The following is a 13757-nucleotide window of genomic DNA, read 5'->3' on the forward strand; positions in this document are numbered from 1 at the left end:
CGCCCCCAGTAGCAGAAACATACAAGGATTACGATTTTTTAATAGACGTAATTTACAAATCTGTTTAACTTTCTGGAGCCAGTTGATATGAAAGAAAAAATAATAATTCCACTGATGTACCCCTTAAAGGACATCTGCAGCGTTACAAACACTTATCCTCTATCCTCAAGATGGGGGATGTGTTTGATCGCAGGGGGTCCAAACGCTGGGGCCCCCGGTGATCTCCTGTACGGGGCCACGGCTCTCCCGTGCAGGGGGCGTGCCAGCCGCAGAATGACGTTGCGGTCGGCACGCCTCCTCCATACATCCCTATGGGAGAGGCGGGGAGGCAGCGTTTGTGCCTCCCCGCATCCCCCATAGAACTGTATGGGGACGGGGAGGAGACGGGGCATCACCGTCGACCTCTAGGTCAACGCAACATCACCATGAGCGCTTATGGCGGCGCCCCTTTAGGGAAATAGGGGGGGGGGGGTCCCAGTGGTCGGACCCCCGCGATCAAACACTTATCCCCTATACTGTGGATAGGGTATAAGTGTAATGCCGCTGCAGTTGTCCTTTAACAACGTTTGACAGCTTTTCCTGTTTTTTTTTTTTCTCCATATATCTAGGAATTTTCTTTTGTTTTGCATTTATTTTACCATATAATGTATTCAGAAATTGAAAACTTAAATGAATTGTGGGCAGAAATGGGGGGAAAAAATATTTTATTAATTTAGACTTTTGCAAATCTGGTGATATCAATTATGTTTATTTTTTATATTGTAAATTGGAAAAGGATTTTTGTTTGTTTTTTTACTTGTAATTATGATTTTTTTTATTTTTAAAACTTTTAGGGCCTATTTGCATGGTGGAATTTATGAGCAGCATCCAGTGGAAAAATTCTGCTTGTTAATTCCTGTGCAGCAGCTTCCTATTGTTTTCAATAGGATTCTGCTGTGCTGTGCACATGGCAGAATTTCCGTGGTGGAAAATTCTGCCGCAGAAATTCAAATTCCGCAGTGAATTCTTTTAAAGTAATCAGCTCAGAATGTCTCGCACAGAGGGCATCATTTACTAAGAGTGTAGGGTTTTTACTAGTGTGAAATGTTGTTTCAGACTTGTAGGATTCCACTGTATTTACTATGGGGATCACAGATTTACGGGAAGTCGGGAACATTTTCTGACTGTTTTTTTCTAGGTTGAAATTTCCAGCCATTTATTCACAGGATTTTCTGTGAATTCAATAGTAAATAAGTTGGGTTGCGAAACCACGCCCCTTGTGGGGTCGGGAGGTTACGCCCTATTTGTGACAGACCACGCTCCCTTTTCGGCTTTTCACAATGCAATGTCGGGTTAGTTGGATTTTCCCGGTGCACACTATCGCACACTGTCTGAGACATGTCTCAGACAGTCTTAACCCCTTAAGGACCAAGGACGTACCGGTACGTCCTTGGTCCTGCTCTTCTGATATAACGCGGGGTTACACAGTAACCCCGCGTCATATCATGGCGGGCCCGGCGTCATAGTGAAGCCGGGACCCGCCTCTAATAGCGCGCAGCGCCGATCGCGGCGCCGCGCGCTATTAACCCTTTAGCCGCGCGCTCAAAGCTGAGCCGCGCGGCTAAAAGTGAAAGTGAAAGTTCCCGGCTAGCTCAGTCGGGCTGTTCGGGATAGCCGCGGCTAATCGCGGCATCCCGAACAGCTGACAGGACAGCGGGAGGGCCCCTTCCTGCCTCCTCGCTGTCCGATCGCCGAATGACTGCTCAGTGCCTGAGATCCAGGCATGAGCAGTCATCCGGCAGAATCGTTGATCACTGGTTTCTTATGAGAAACCAGTGATCAACATAGAAGATCAGTGTGTGCAGTGTTATAGGTCCCTAAGGGACCTATAACACTGCAAAAAAAAAGTGAAAAAAAAAAGTGAATAAAGATCATTTAACTCCTCCCCTATTAAAAGTTTGAATCACCCCCCTTTTCCAATAAAAAAAAAAACACAGTGTAAATAAAAATAAAAATAAACATATGTGGTATCACCGCGTGCGGAAATGTCCGAATTATAAAAATATATCATTAATTAAACCGCTCGGTCAATGGCGTGCGCGCAAAAAAATTCCAAAGTCCAAAATAGTGCATTTTTGGTCACTTTTTATATCATTTAAAAATGAATAAAAAGTGATCAATAAGTCCTATCAATGCAAAAATGGTACCGTTAAAAACTTCAGATCACGGCGCAAAAAATGAGCCCTCATACCGTCCCATACACGGAAAAATAAAAAAGTTATAGGGGTCAGAAGATGACAATTTTAAACGTATTAATTTTCCTGCATGTAGTTATGATTTTTTCCAGAAGTCCGACAAAATCAAACCTATATAAGTAGGGTATCATTTTAATCGTATGGACCTACAGAATACATATCAGGTGTCATTTTTACCGAAAAATGTACTACGTAGAAACGGAAGCCCCCAAAAGTTACAAAACAGCGTTTTTTTTTCAATTTTGTCGCACAATGATTTTTTTTCCCGCTTCACCATAGATTTTTGGGCAAAATGACTGACGTCATTACAAAGTAGAATTGGTGGCGCAAAAAATAAGCCATCATATGGATTTTTAGGTGTAAATTTGAAAGAGTTATGATTTTTTAAAGGCAAGGAGCAAAAAACGAAAATGCAAAAACGGAAAAACCTCCGGTCCTTAAGGGGTTAAACATGTCTCAGACACTATACACCAAAATAACTTGGAAAAAACAGACAAAACTAGTGGGTTTTAGCTTAGTAAATGAGGGCCAGAATGTCTCTGGGAGGATATTCTGCCATGTAAATGGGCCTTTAGGTTACTTCACCAATGTAGAAATTTCCCAATAGTTAAAATCCACATACACAGACATGATGTCACCATTGATGTAGCAGGTGCGAATTATATCAAACACCAAGGACAACCCCCTGATCCTATGCCAATAATTGATCAATACATCAAAGAAAGAAAAAAGCGTATGTAGATCCAATAGCAAAAAGGATCACATTTTATTAGTACATAAATGCACAAAAAAACAGACAATTAAAAAATATACAATATAGTAGTAGAGATACAACTCCGTAATCACAGAAGCAGGAAGGGGGTCTGGTATTGGCTCACAATGCTTGTAGTGACATAAAGCTATAAATATAAATATATGGGGAGACCCACAGATAATTAAGTGCCCATGATAAGTATGAAAAATAGTAAACCTGGTAAAAGGGTTGAACCCAAGGTGCCTGCTCTTTAATAAGGTGCATACAAAAAGAAGGTAGTTCCCCAGTAACTAACAGTAACAAGCTAAGCTAAGAGCCCAACAGAGGTTGCCGGGCTAGAATGGTGAGTAATGATGCGCTGCAGCCGAGGGGCTGGCGCAGCCGTAGTGCGATCCCGGCCGGGTATCGCAAACACATGCACATATGCGTCGGGCTAAATATTGTGACGCATGTGCATATGCATCGTGATCTGACGTCGGGACAATAAACCCGATGTCAACAGTGTCAGATTTGGCCTTGGTGCCTTGGAGCAGCCCACAAGAGCAAAGAATGCCCACAGGGACAGGTTGAGCAATACCTAGAGAGTAACATATGGTACAGTATATTAGCAAACACCCAGGTAACGAGACAAAGACCGGCACTGATGTCTCAGGTATAGGCAATCTCTAACAGGCTCTGGCAGTCAGCCACAAAACACAGCGCTACAGGGGAGCAGGTTCCTGACTGTAACAAAACGGGGTGCTCAATCCTCTAGAGCAAAACATGCATAGTTCATAGTACAAAAAGAAAGGTGAGGAGGCCCTCACGGTTTTAAGGTGCAGCAGGTTTCTTTATTTTCGGTGCAAACTGAAGCAGAGTAGCATCAGAGGGACGCCATCACAGGTGGGCTCCTCAAGTGCACCTGTGTACTTGTGTTGGCGTCACGCTGATGCTGCTCTGCTTCAGTTTGCACCGAAAATAAAGAAACGTGCTGCACCTTAAAACCGTGAGGGCTTCCTCACCTTTCTTTTTGTACTATGTACAGTATATTAGTCAGAGACAGTCAGTCAATATGGGGCAGCACATAGGCACCAATGCAGTATATATATATAAACCAAAATAAAATGTCCATAGGGTCCAATAGGGCATTGTGAAGAGATGGTATATACAGAATACATTAACCTACTCAGCAGATAGTGAGGGGCCCCTAACCAGTGAAATATAGGGCCAACCAGTAATGACATACCAGTCCTCCTTCCTGCCTCTATGATTATGAAGTTGTATCTCTATTACCTCTCTACTATAGTTTATATGTTTTTAATTGTCTGTTTTTTTGTGCATTTATGTACTAATAAAATGGGATACTTTTTGCTATTGGATCTACATATACTTTTTTCTTTCTTTGAGGTGTGAATCATAGTAAACAGCCAGCACTCGGAATGTATGGGGTGGGCTCCTCTCCTGAACCCATGCCTTATAGAGTCCAATGTCTTCTACTATTTCTTGTCAATGGTGTGATACTGCTACTGTCTGTGGTTTTTGAGTATTTATTATTTTTATCTGCTTTTTCGTTTCTGTTTCTTGGAGCACTAGGGTTTAGGGAATTATTGCCATGAAGCAAGGCTTGTTGTGGTGGTTTATTATTGGAGCATGTCAGGGCAAGGTTGGGTTCCTTTTTTTTTTATTTGCTCATAGATCTAAAACTGATCAGATGGATAAAGGCAGCAGGACATGCCTAATGGAAACTGTCATGTGGAAGACATAATGCAATTCTGCAGGCAGCGTGTTATAGAACAGAAGAAGCTGAACAGATTGAAATATAATGGGGATAGTTCCAGGACAACTTGGCATGTATTCATGTAAATTTTTTGTTCATTCTGGGCTAAATAGTCATATGGGTGGTCCTACTTAGTGATTGACAACTAACTCTGCACAATTATACAGATATGTATGGACCTCCCACATGACAACTTAACCCAGAATAATTGACAAGTTATCCATGGCTAACAAAACGTTATACTTTTCTGCTTAGTTTGTTCTAAGAATGTCTGTAGTTTGGACTTCATTCTCTGTGACAGGTTCCCTTTAAAAGAGATTAACTGCTCCCACATTTGTTTCTGTTAGCATAGTGTACCAAAGCCTACTACATTTTAAAGGAACAGACCAAACATACTGACTAGTATACTATGTATTCTATTTTAGTCATTCACCATGTTGTAGGTATACAGTATGTTGATTGTAGATAGAGATGGGCTAGCCGAATCCTGCAGACCTGGATTCAACCCAAACTTTTGGATTTTTCCAGCTCACTGAACACTCGATTTTTGACCGGTTTGGCTCGCGTGAGCCAAAAAAACAGAAAGCATGTTTTTTTGGCGGGCAGAACAAGCAGGGGGGGCAGGGGGCGGTAAGATGATGTAGGGAAAGCAGCAGATCAAATGTTAACCCAGGTCTATCATGTGATTTGCTGCTTACTGTGTCAATCAAGCAGAAACGCCAATAGGAAACAGCCAGGGACACACATAAAAGGGCACTGACGTTACCCACAGTGTTCAGAGTGCTCGGAACTTCTGCCGAGAGGAGACAGAAGGGAGAGAGACATAGGGACAGTTAGTGGTTAGAAAGATGGAGATACAGATTAGAAAGAGAAAGATAGCTAGATAAAGATTAGAAAGATAGACCTTGTGTGTGTGTCGACAGGCGTCAATCCCCATACAAGAAACCTACAGAGGCTTCTATACAGCAGACAAGCCTCTAAAGTGCTCATCTTTTGCTACCACAAATCCAAAGCCTTTTTCAAGACTCATACCTGCAAATACCTGAATTGCATAGTGTTCCTCAACCAGCTACAGTAGCCAGTGCCGTGATCTAGCCTGTATTTCTGTTGCATTTTATATAGTTTCGCAAAAACCGTCAGTATGTATTGTGCAGTAATCTCAGCCAGTCAAAAAGTGTGTTTATAAGTAATATATTCTATCTAGCCTGTAGTGTTAATAGAGGTCTATTGCATTTCATATAGTCCTGCAAACACCGTTTGTATTCATTGTGCAGTAATCTCTGCCAGTCAAAAAATGTGTTGAAGTAATACGTATGTAGCTTGCAGTGTTAATAGAGGACTGTTGCTTATCATATAGTTCCACAAACACTGTCAGTACTCACTGTGCTGTCATCTCTGGCACGCAAAAGCGTATTCCTAGGACACATATCTAGCCTGTTAACACAGTTTTGTTGAATTTAATATTTTTCTGCAAACACACCTTAAATCTTTCTAGTTGTGTACACGCAAACATGCATTATAGTAAATGAGAAAAAAAACATTCTAGAACAGGGGCACAGTCGGGTGTTGATGTACCTAGCTATTAACGGTATCATACCATGTGGAACTTCTTTACTATGTTACCAGATGCAAGAAAGCAAGCACGTTGCCGTCTCTGCGGAGGGAAAGTGAGGCACAGGCAGGGTCTAAATTTAAGAATTAGGTCTCTATGTCAGCATCTCAAGTATCACAAAGCTTGGGTTGAAGTATACCTAGTCCACCAATGCCTGCTCTCTTGCTACGGATCACTCTACCTCACCACTGTCTGCTGTACGCTGGCTCCTACTAGTAACACTAATTCACCATCACCCTACTTCCAGCCAGGCCTACACGTACACAAACCATAATCCACAATAAAAGGGATAATTTTTGGGATACTTGTAAAAATCCATGTAATCTTCTTCTTTTGCTAGACTAAGAACCTGTTTTTACTCCCAAATAAGGGATAATTTTTCAAAATGCTTGGAAAAATCCATGCCGTCTTCTCCCAACAGTATAACAGCCAGGCCTCTTCCATAGGCAACACATATTTGGAATTTGCCTCATCTGTGTCGTGCCCTCCTCCTCCCCGATCCGGTCAGTTATCCATTGGGAAATCCATATCCTCCAGACAACAGTATTCTCCCAGTCACCCTGTTGTAGTACGCCTAAATTCCTACTTGGCCAAATTGTTGGTAGCACTTGTGGACTCCACAGCCTTCCAGCAAGTAATGGGGTGTGGCCAACCCAGGTGATGCATACCTAGTCCCCATTATTTTGCAAAGAAAGCCATCCCCACTTTGCAAAATCATGTGGTGGAGAGGGTGGGCCAGTCCATGAACTTGTCTGTGTGCAGAACAGTACATGTCATGGTTGCTACATAGTAATAGCTATGACCAGGGACAATACGTGTCCGAAAAAAAGTTTTGCTCCATTGCTGTGTCATTTCCCAGCCTGGCCAGGGCCACCTGGCTGGGACAAAATTCAAATTTATTGTGTTTGCTTTTGCCTGGGCTGCCTGGCTGGTTGGGGCAACATTCAAATTTATTTTAAAGGTTTCTCAACCTTCTGCTGTACACAGGCTTCTGCAACTTCCTCCAGTAAACCACTGTGACATGCTGAAGGTTGCTATTGCAACCTCCTTCCCGCCCTGTCTCCAGTCAGCCAGGCATGGATCACCTGGCTGGCCAAATTTTAATAAATTTTAAAGGTGTCTCAACCTGCTTTACCCAGACTCTACAACTTCTTCCAGTAAGCCACTATGATATTGTGGTGTCCCGGTACCGCATTCTATACGGTACCTATTTATGTATGGGTCCCCATAGCCAGAGTCCCTAGGGCGTAGGGATCCCTGTCCTCCAGTCTACCCCTAGTCGCCTCTATTTCAGTTTATAGATCGGTGTTTTATGCAAAGATTAATGTAAATAGGATAGCATATATGTAAATAAATGGTTAATTACTTGCTTCCATAGCGTTGCAGGACCTGCGGGTCATGTGACTCGGTGAACTCTATGGTATTAAACTTAAGGACCTTTGGAGGCCCTGTGACGTAAGCAATCCCATTACACCATGTACTGGTGAATGGCAGATGTTCGGACCAATCGGATTTGCCTCGCCCCCTGCCCATATAAGGGAGCGGCGGACATGTTTCTCTCTCTTGTTCCTGCGCAGCCAAGCAGTAAGGATCTCTCTTACCTCGTGGGCTATCATGAGAGAAGGATCTGCGCAGCAACTAACACAGTGAGTTAGGCCCGAGCCTTGCGGCAACGGCTGAACAATCTAATTATAGAGTGTATCAAATCCCAAACACTCTGCAGCATCACCGGACCTAACAATACCCCTAAATCCGGACGGATCTGCAAATCTCTCCCTATATTCAGAGACTGTATCATTAACTCAAGGTCCGCAACAACTTTCAGTCACCTAAGGACTGTTTATATGAGACTATTACTGTGCCGTGGATATTGCAAGCACTTCAGTAAAGTTATTCACGTTCAAGTTCAATCTCTTTGTGGACCTTCAGTCATTTCATGCACCTATCGTTACTGGGAAGGGCGGCGATAGGCCGGAACATTGATTCAGCATACCAGCCCTCAGACTCGTGTCACGAACTATAGGGTTAACATTAACCCCTCATATAACATACCACCACCACCATACACCCCCCAAGGGCTACCACAATATGTTCTACTGGTAGTTTCAGCCATGTCTACGCATACACAATCATAGCATGTCAGCATCACCAGTCCAGGAACCATATAATTGAATTTTGGTTTTAATTTCAAAATTAAAAAACTTAATTGAAACATTTCCAAATTTAATTTAAAAACCACCACCTTTCTGCTACCATTCCGCCATCTCCTGCTGTACTGACTGTAATGTCACCAAGAATGTGGGCACGGACGCAAGAAAACCCCTTCACTCCATCCAGAGTGACAGACCCAACCAGCTGGTCTCGCTAGACCATGTGAAATTGTCTCCTACCCGGTCCGGGTATGACTATGCTCTTACCATGGTGGATCATTACTCCAAATGGATTGTCGTTGTACCCGTCAAAGATCTCACAGCTAACACAGTGGCCCAGATGTTCTCCAAATGGGTGCAAACACTTGGATATCCGGAGTCTGTTCTAACCTTCTAGCCTTCGAGGCCCAACTCTTTCAAGAACTATGTTAATTCCACAACTGCAAGAAACTCTGGTCCACCGCCTATTACCCTCAGGGAAACGGGCTCTGTGAACCTATCAACCAAGTCTTCATTCATATGCTGCAAGCAGCTTCTGTGTCCAGGCATGAAGAATGTTACTGCCTGAGTTGTTGGAAATTTACAACAATACAGTGTACTGCTCCACCGGATACACCCCCTTCTTCTTGATGATTGGACGAAACGGGCAACTGCCGAAAAAAACGGATGTTTGGGTTGCAGGCCCTGATCAACAATTCTCAACAAGCATCTCTTGAGTGGGTTTCTGGGTTTCTGACCATCAGAGAAGAATTCAAGAGGCCAAAGAGATTGTCAGCAAGAAAATGGGTGAGGCCCAACAAAGACAACAAGAAGACTACAACCGCCATGCCTCTGCCAAACCACTCCAGGTGGGTGACAAAGTCTGGCTACGAAAGTTCCCGAGAACTAACAAATTAGATTCCATCTGGGAGACAGAACCCTACATGGTGACGGCCATATCCTATCCTGAGTCCGGTGTGTACGAAGTGCACCCATTAATGGATTTCTCCATGTTTTCTCCAAATCAGCTGGCATTCTTTATGTGTCTCCAACCCTGGGACTAAGCCAACCAACGTTAGTCAATCCACCAGTCCCTGCTCTATCACCATTGGCTTCAGCTTATACACCTGTCTCAAGAGCGCCAACAATGTCTCCAATATCTCTAGTACAAATGCCAGCAATCCTGAGTCCAGCTCCAGAAGCCTGATTCTCCAGAGGTGATGCTGCACAGATCCCAAAGGTCTACACAGAGACAGTTACCAGCTAGGTACAGAGAATAACAGTACCCTTGTACAAAATATATTTGTCCATAGTATACTCATAGTCAGTATAGAATAAATATTCTAACTAATTCTAATGTCATATGTACAGAGAATTTAGTAGTGTACATAATGTTTTGTCTGCATAAACTAGTCAAATGTCATGTCTAGTTAGGACTGTAGCTAACCAGTTTATATTCTCAGTCCACATCAGACCTCCAATGTCATGTCTAATGTCTAACTATTTTCCTGTCCATTGTGTACAGGGTGCTCCACTGGCCAGAGAGTTCCCCTGAAAGCCTAGGTAAACACGTACCGTGACAGAGCTACTATGTGTATAAGTAAAATTGCCATATTTTGTTAGAAAATGTGTATTTGCTATTTGTATAATGTTCTGGGGAGAAGTAGCTATAGCCGAAGGGCCCCAGCAGCAAAAGGCATTCGGGTAGAAAGCCTCTGGCAGCCCGATCCGAATCAAATATGTGCTAAAGTGTGTAGTTGCAAGTCCTAAAACTCCCATATGTTTATATCTTAATCCCAGTTATTCACACCCTCATCAATTGAGCATGTATGGATGTTAAGAGAAATACCACATGGACTCTTCCCCAGTTGTTTATTCACCAGCCTTGAGAAGGACATTGTCTTAAAATGCCCCAGGAACTATTATTGCTATCAACAGGCCTCAGTGGCCACATCATGTCGTCCGCCCTCCAGGACTGGGCGCCGAGGATGGCTGTTGTTAAGAGGGGGAGTTTGTGGTGGCTCAGTACAGGAGTTGCACCCCTGTACCTTTGCTGCCCTGTCCGTCAGACTCTATTCCATGGTCCCTGGGCCCCCCTGTACCCCTAAGTTCCTATGTTATATGGTGTAATGTACATATAATGTTATATACCTTTAAGGGTGGTTGTCCTGTGATTGTAACCAGGGAAGGTACCAGTGACTTTGTGACCTACAGGGTGATCTATGGGACCCCTCCTGAGTCTCCCCCATATAAGTCCTGGGTGGAGCTTCCTCAGTCTTTTTAGTGCTGAGTTGCAGTGAGGTTAAATCTGGAGAGAGTGTCTGGTGTCCTCAAGAGGCCTAAAGTCTACCACGCAGCCACAGATCCACAAGTCCACTACCCCCCAGGTCCAAGTCAAAGCCTTGTAAGCTACAAATGGGGGGAAGTCTGTAATAGTCAGTCTGAGTCAAGTCAGTCCAAGTCAAGTCTGTCTCAAGTCAGCGTGGCCCTGCATCAAATGGTCCAAGTCCACTATAAGTCCCAGCTAGCCCTGTGGTTTCTGAAGTCACTGGTCAGCTCCTTGGGCCTAGCCAAGCTGTATAGACTGTTACACCTGTCTGACTCGATAAAGCTGCCATTGTTCTGTAACTTCTGTTACTTGGCATCAGAGTCATTATTTGCCCCCCATGCCTAGCCCTGGATCCAGCGGAATACCTTTCGGTGGTGTAGAGGTAAAACCACGCCCTGGCGTCACGAACACAAGGGGTTAATGCCATCTGTCCTTAGGGTAATTCCATCTGCCCTCATCACACCCTCACCACACAAGTAAGTGGGTCTGGCGAGGACATGCTGTGGTATGAGCCGGCATAACACTCTCCAGGGTTGTTGATGTATACCACAGAAATATACATTGGATAGGTGTGAACCTACCCAGGATTTCCGCCCTGGGGTTAGGATTTTTCACAAAAGGTTCTTTTCACACTGTGTCTTGTAGTGTCTGTCCAAGGTATATCTGGGGTTTTGTGATGTATACATCTAATAGATACTTCGGATGTATGAGACTAAGTGATAACAGAAGGTTGTTACTAGAAGCCCCTGTATGGAATACCGCAGTCTGCTGCAATATTAAAGAATAACGCAACCCCTATGTATACCTATACAATATTTTAGTTTCTATGCAGTGAATGGTGGCCTATAGATCTGTTTGATAGACGTGGCAAGAGTTCTCCTGGCACACACACCAAATGGCTCCAAAAACACACTGTAAAATGAGCCATAATACTGAAATATCTCAGGCCAGGGATTGAGTCAGTGAGATATGACATATGTATGAGCCAGCACAGGGGTGGACTCTACTTCCAGCACATGGAGGTGTAACCATAACAGCAGGGTGTGTTGAAGAGGCAGTCGCAGAGCTTCTGCACTTGGAAACTGGAGTGACTCAGGAAAGGACGTAGGACTGACTCGCAGGGGTCCTATAGAACGCAGGGACTATACACGTTGGGACTGTATTTGGCATCTTGATACATTACTATGAGTTTTCGGGAGCTTCTGGAGGTCGGATGAAAAAAAAAGAGTTTGACAAGGAACCAGCTTCATCTAGGAGACAAGAAAGAACAGTCAGCTCCAGCATCAGGACCCCTGACTGTCCTCGGACTCTGTCCTCCCTCCTCGTTCCTATCACCCCATATTTCTTAATTCTACACCCCAACTTTTTTCTAACGTTTATTGGTGACCGGTCGAAAGAACTTTGCCATTTCCTTACTTATTAACTACACTTAGGAGGAATAGCTGTAGAAGAGCTTTGATACTTAAGGGAAACTGATAATGAAGGGCTTATCTTTCTGTCAGCTCCTGCTGGCATTGATCTTACACTATGGAATCTGTGGACAGCAGGAGATTACATTGGAGACCCTTCCAACTAATGCACAGGATATAACCTGTACAGGGGTAAGTGATGCTGCCTGATAAATATGGTGGGGTAGAGGGCGGTGAGTGACCGTGGGAATCTGTAAATCTCATCCACAAAACTATGTAAAGATTTCTACAGGTGCAACAATAATCTGCCCAAAAGGAACAATATTTAAAAAAATTTAAATAAAATATGAGATCGGTAGTAAATGTATATGTAAAATGTAAATGTACATGTATCTGTTTCTGGGAAAGATGGATAAACACCATTTCTCCTTAGTTATGCACTGATACATTCTGCATTCATGTAATGTTACATAACTTGGTATGCTTACTGGTCAGGAGTCTGGAAAAGCTAGGTGACACCTGTAATGTTGTTAGTTGATTATTTAGCATGCAATTTTTTTTTTTTTTTAACAAAGCAACAATTGACATGTAGTAAAATACCTGTGTGTGATAAGATTCGTGGAGGATTGCACAATTTATCAGTTAAATCTTGAGAATTTCACAAGAAAAAGGAACAATCACATGTTTTACCTGCATTCCCTAGGAATTAGTAATACATTCTGATGCGTTAATGATTTGCATATTTTTATGTAGAAACAGTCAATGCTGAATCCTTTGTCAGACGTGTATCCTAATAAGTAAAGCAGTGACAGTTTAAAGGGATACTCTGGAAGGGGTGGGGACGGGGGTCTGGGTTGCAGGGGTTTGGGGGGGGTCAGGGGGTTGGGGGGGGTGATTTTGACACTCCCAAATACATTATATTTCTGGCCAGTCCAACAAAACCTTAACCCCTTAAGGACTCAGCGTTTTTCAGTTGTTGCATTTTCATTTTTTTTCCTCCTTACCTTTTAAAAATCATACCCCTTTCAATTTTCCACCTTTTTGATCGCATTTTATAAATTTTTTAATGGTATAAAAAGTGACCAAAAATACTCTATTTTGGACTTTGGAATATTTTTTTTGCGTGTCCGCCATTGACCGTGCGGTTTGATTAACAATATATTTTTATAGTTCGGACATTTACGCTCGTGGCGAAACCACATATGTTTATATTTATGTTTATTTACTTTTTTTTTTATGGGAAAGGGGGGGGGGGTGATTCTGACTTTTATTAAGGAAGGGGTTAAGTCACATTTATTAACACTTTTTTTCACTTGTTTTTTGCAATGTTATAGCCCCCATAGCATGCACTGATTTCCTACACTGTTCACTGCCATGCATTAACATGGCAATGATCAGTGTTATCGCCGCTCGACTGCTCCTGCCTGGATCTCAGGCACGGAGCAGTCATTTGGCGATCGGACACGCAGGAGGCAGGTAGGGATCCTCCTGGTGTCCTGCAAGCTGTTCCGGTTGCCGCAATTTCACCGCGGCT

The 13757-nt window shown here is 43.3% G+C and overlaps 1 protein-coding gene across 1 annotated transcript in view; it reads left to right on the forward strand.

Moving 5' to 3' along the window:
- The first annotated feature begins 11907 nt into the window (after window positions 1-11907).
- The window catches only part of IL17RC (interleukin 17 receptor C), a 57580-nt gene continuing 55730 nt past the window's right edge, over window positions 11908-13757 (forward strand). The window contains exon 1 of the mRNA XM_056524727.1: window positions 11908-12415. Coding sequence (XP_056380702.1) covers window positions 12293-12415 — 123 coding nt within the window. The 5' untranslated portion in view covers window positions 11908-12292. The remainder of the gene's footprint in view (window positions 12416-13757) is intronic.

This window comes from Hyla sarda, chromosome 6 (genome assembly GCF_029499605.1).
Source record: "Hyla sarda isolate aHylSar1 chromosome 6, aHylSar1.hap1, whole genome shotgun sequence".
NCBI lineage: Eukaryota > Metazoa > Chordata > Amphibia > Anura > Hylidae > Hyla > Hyla sarda.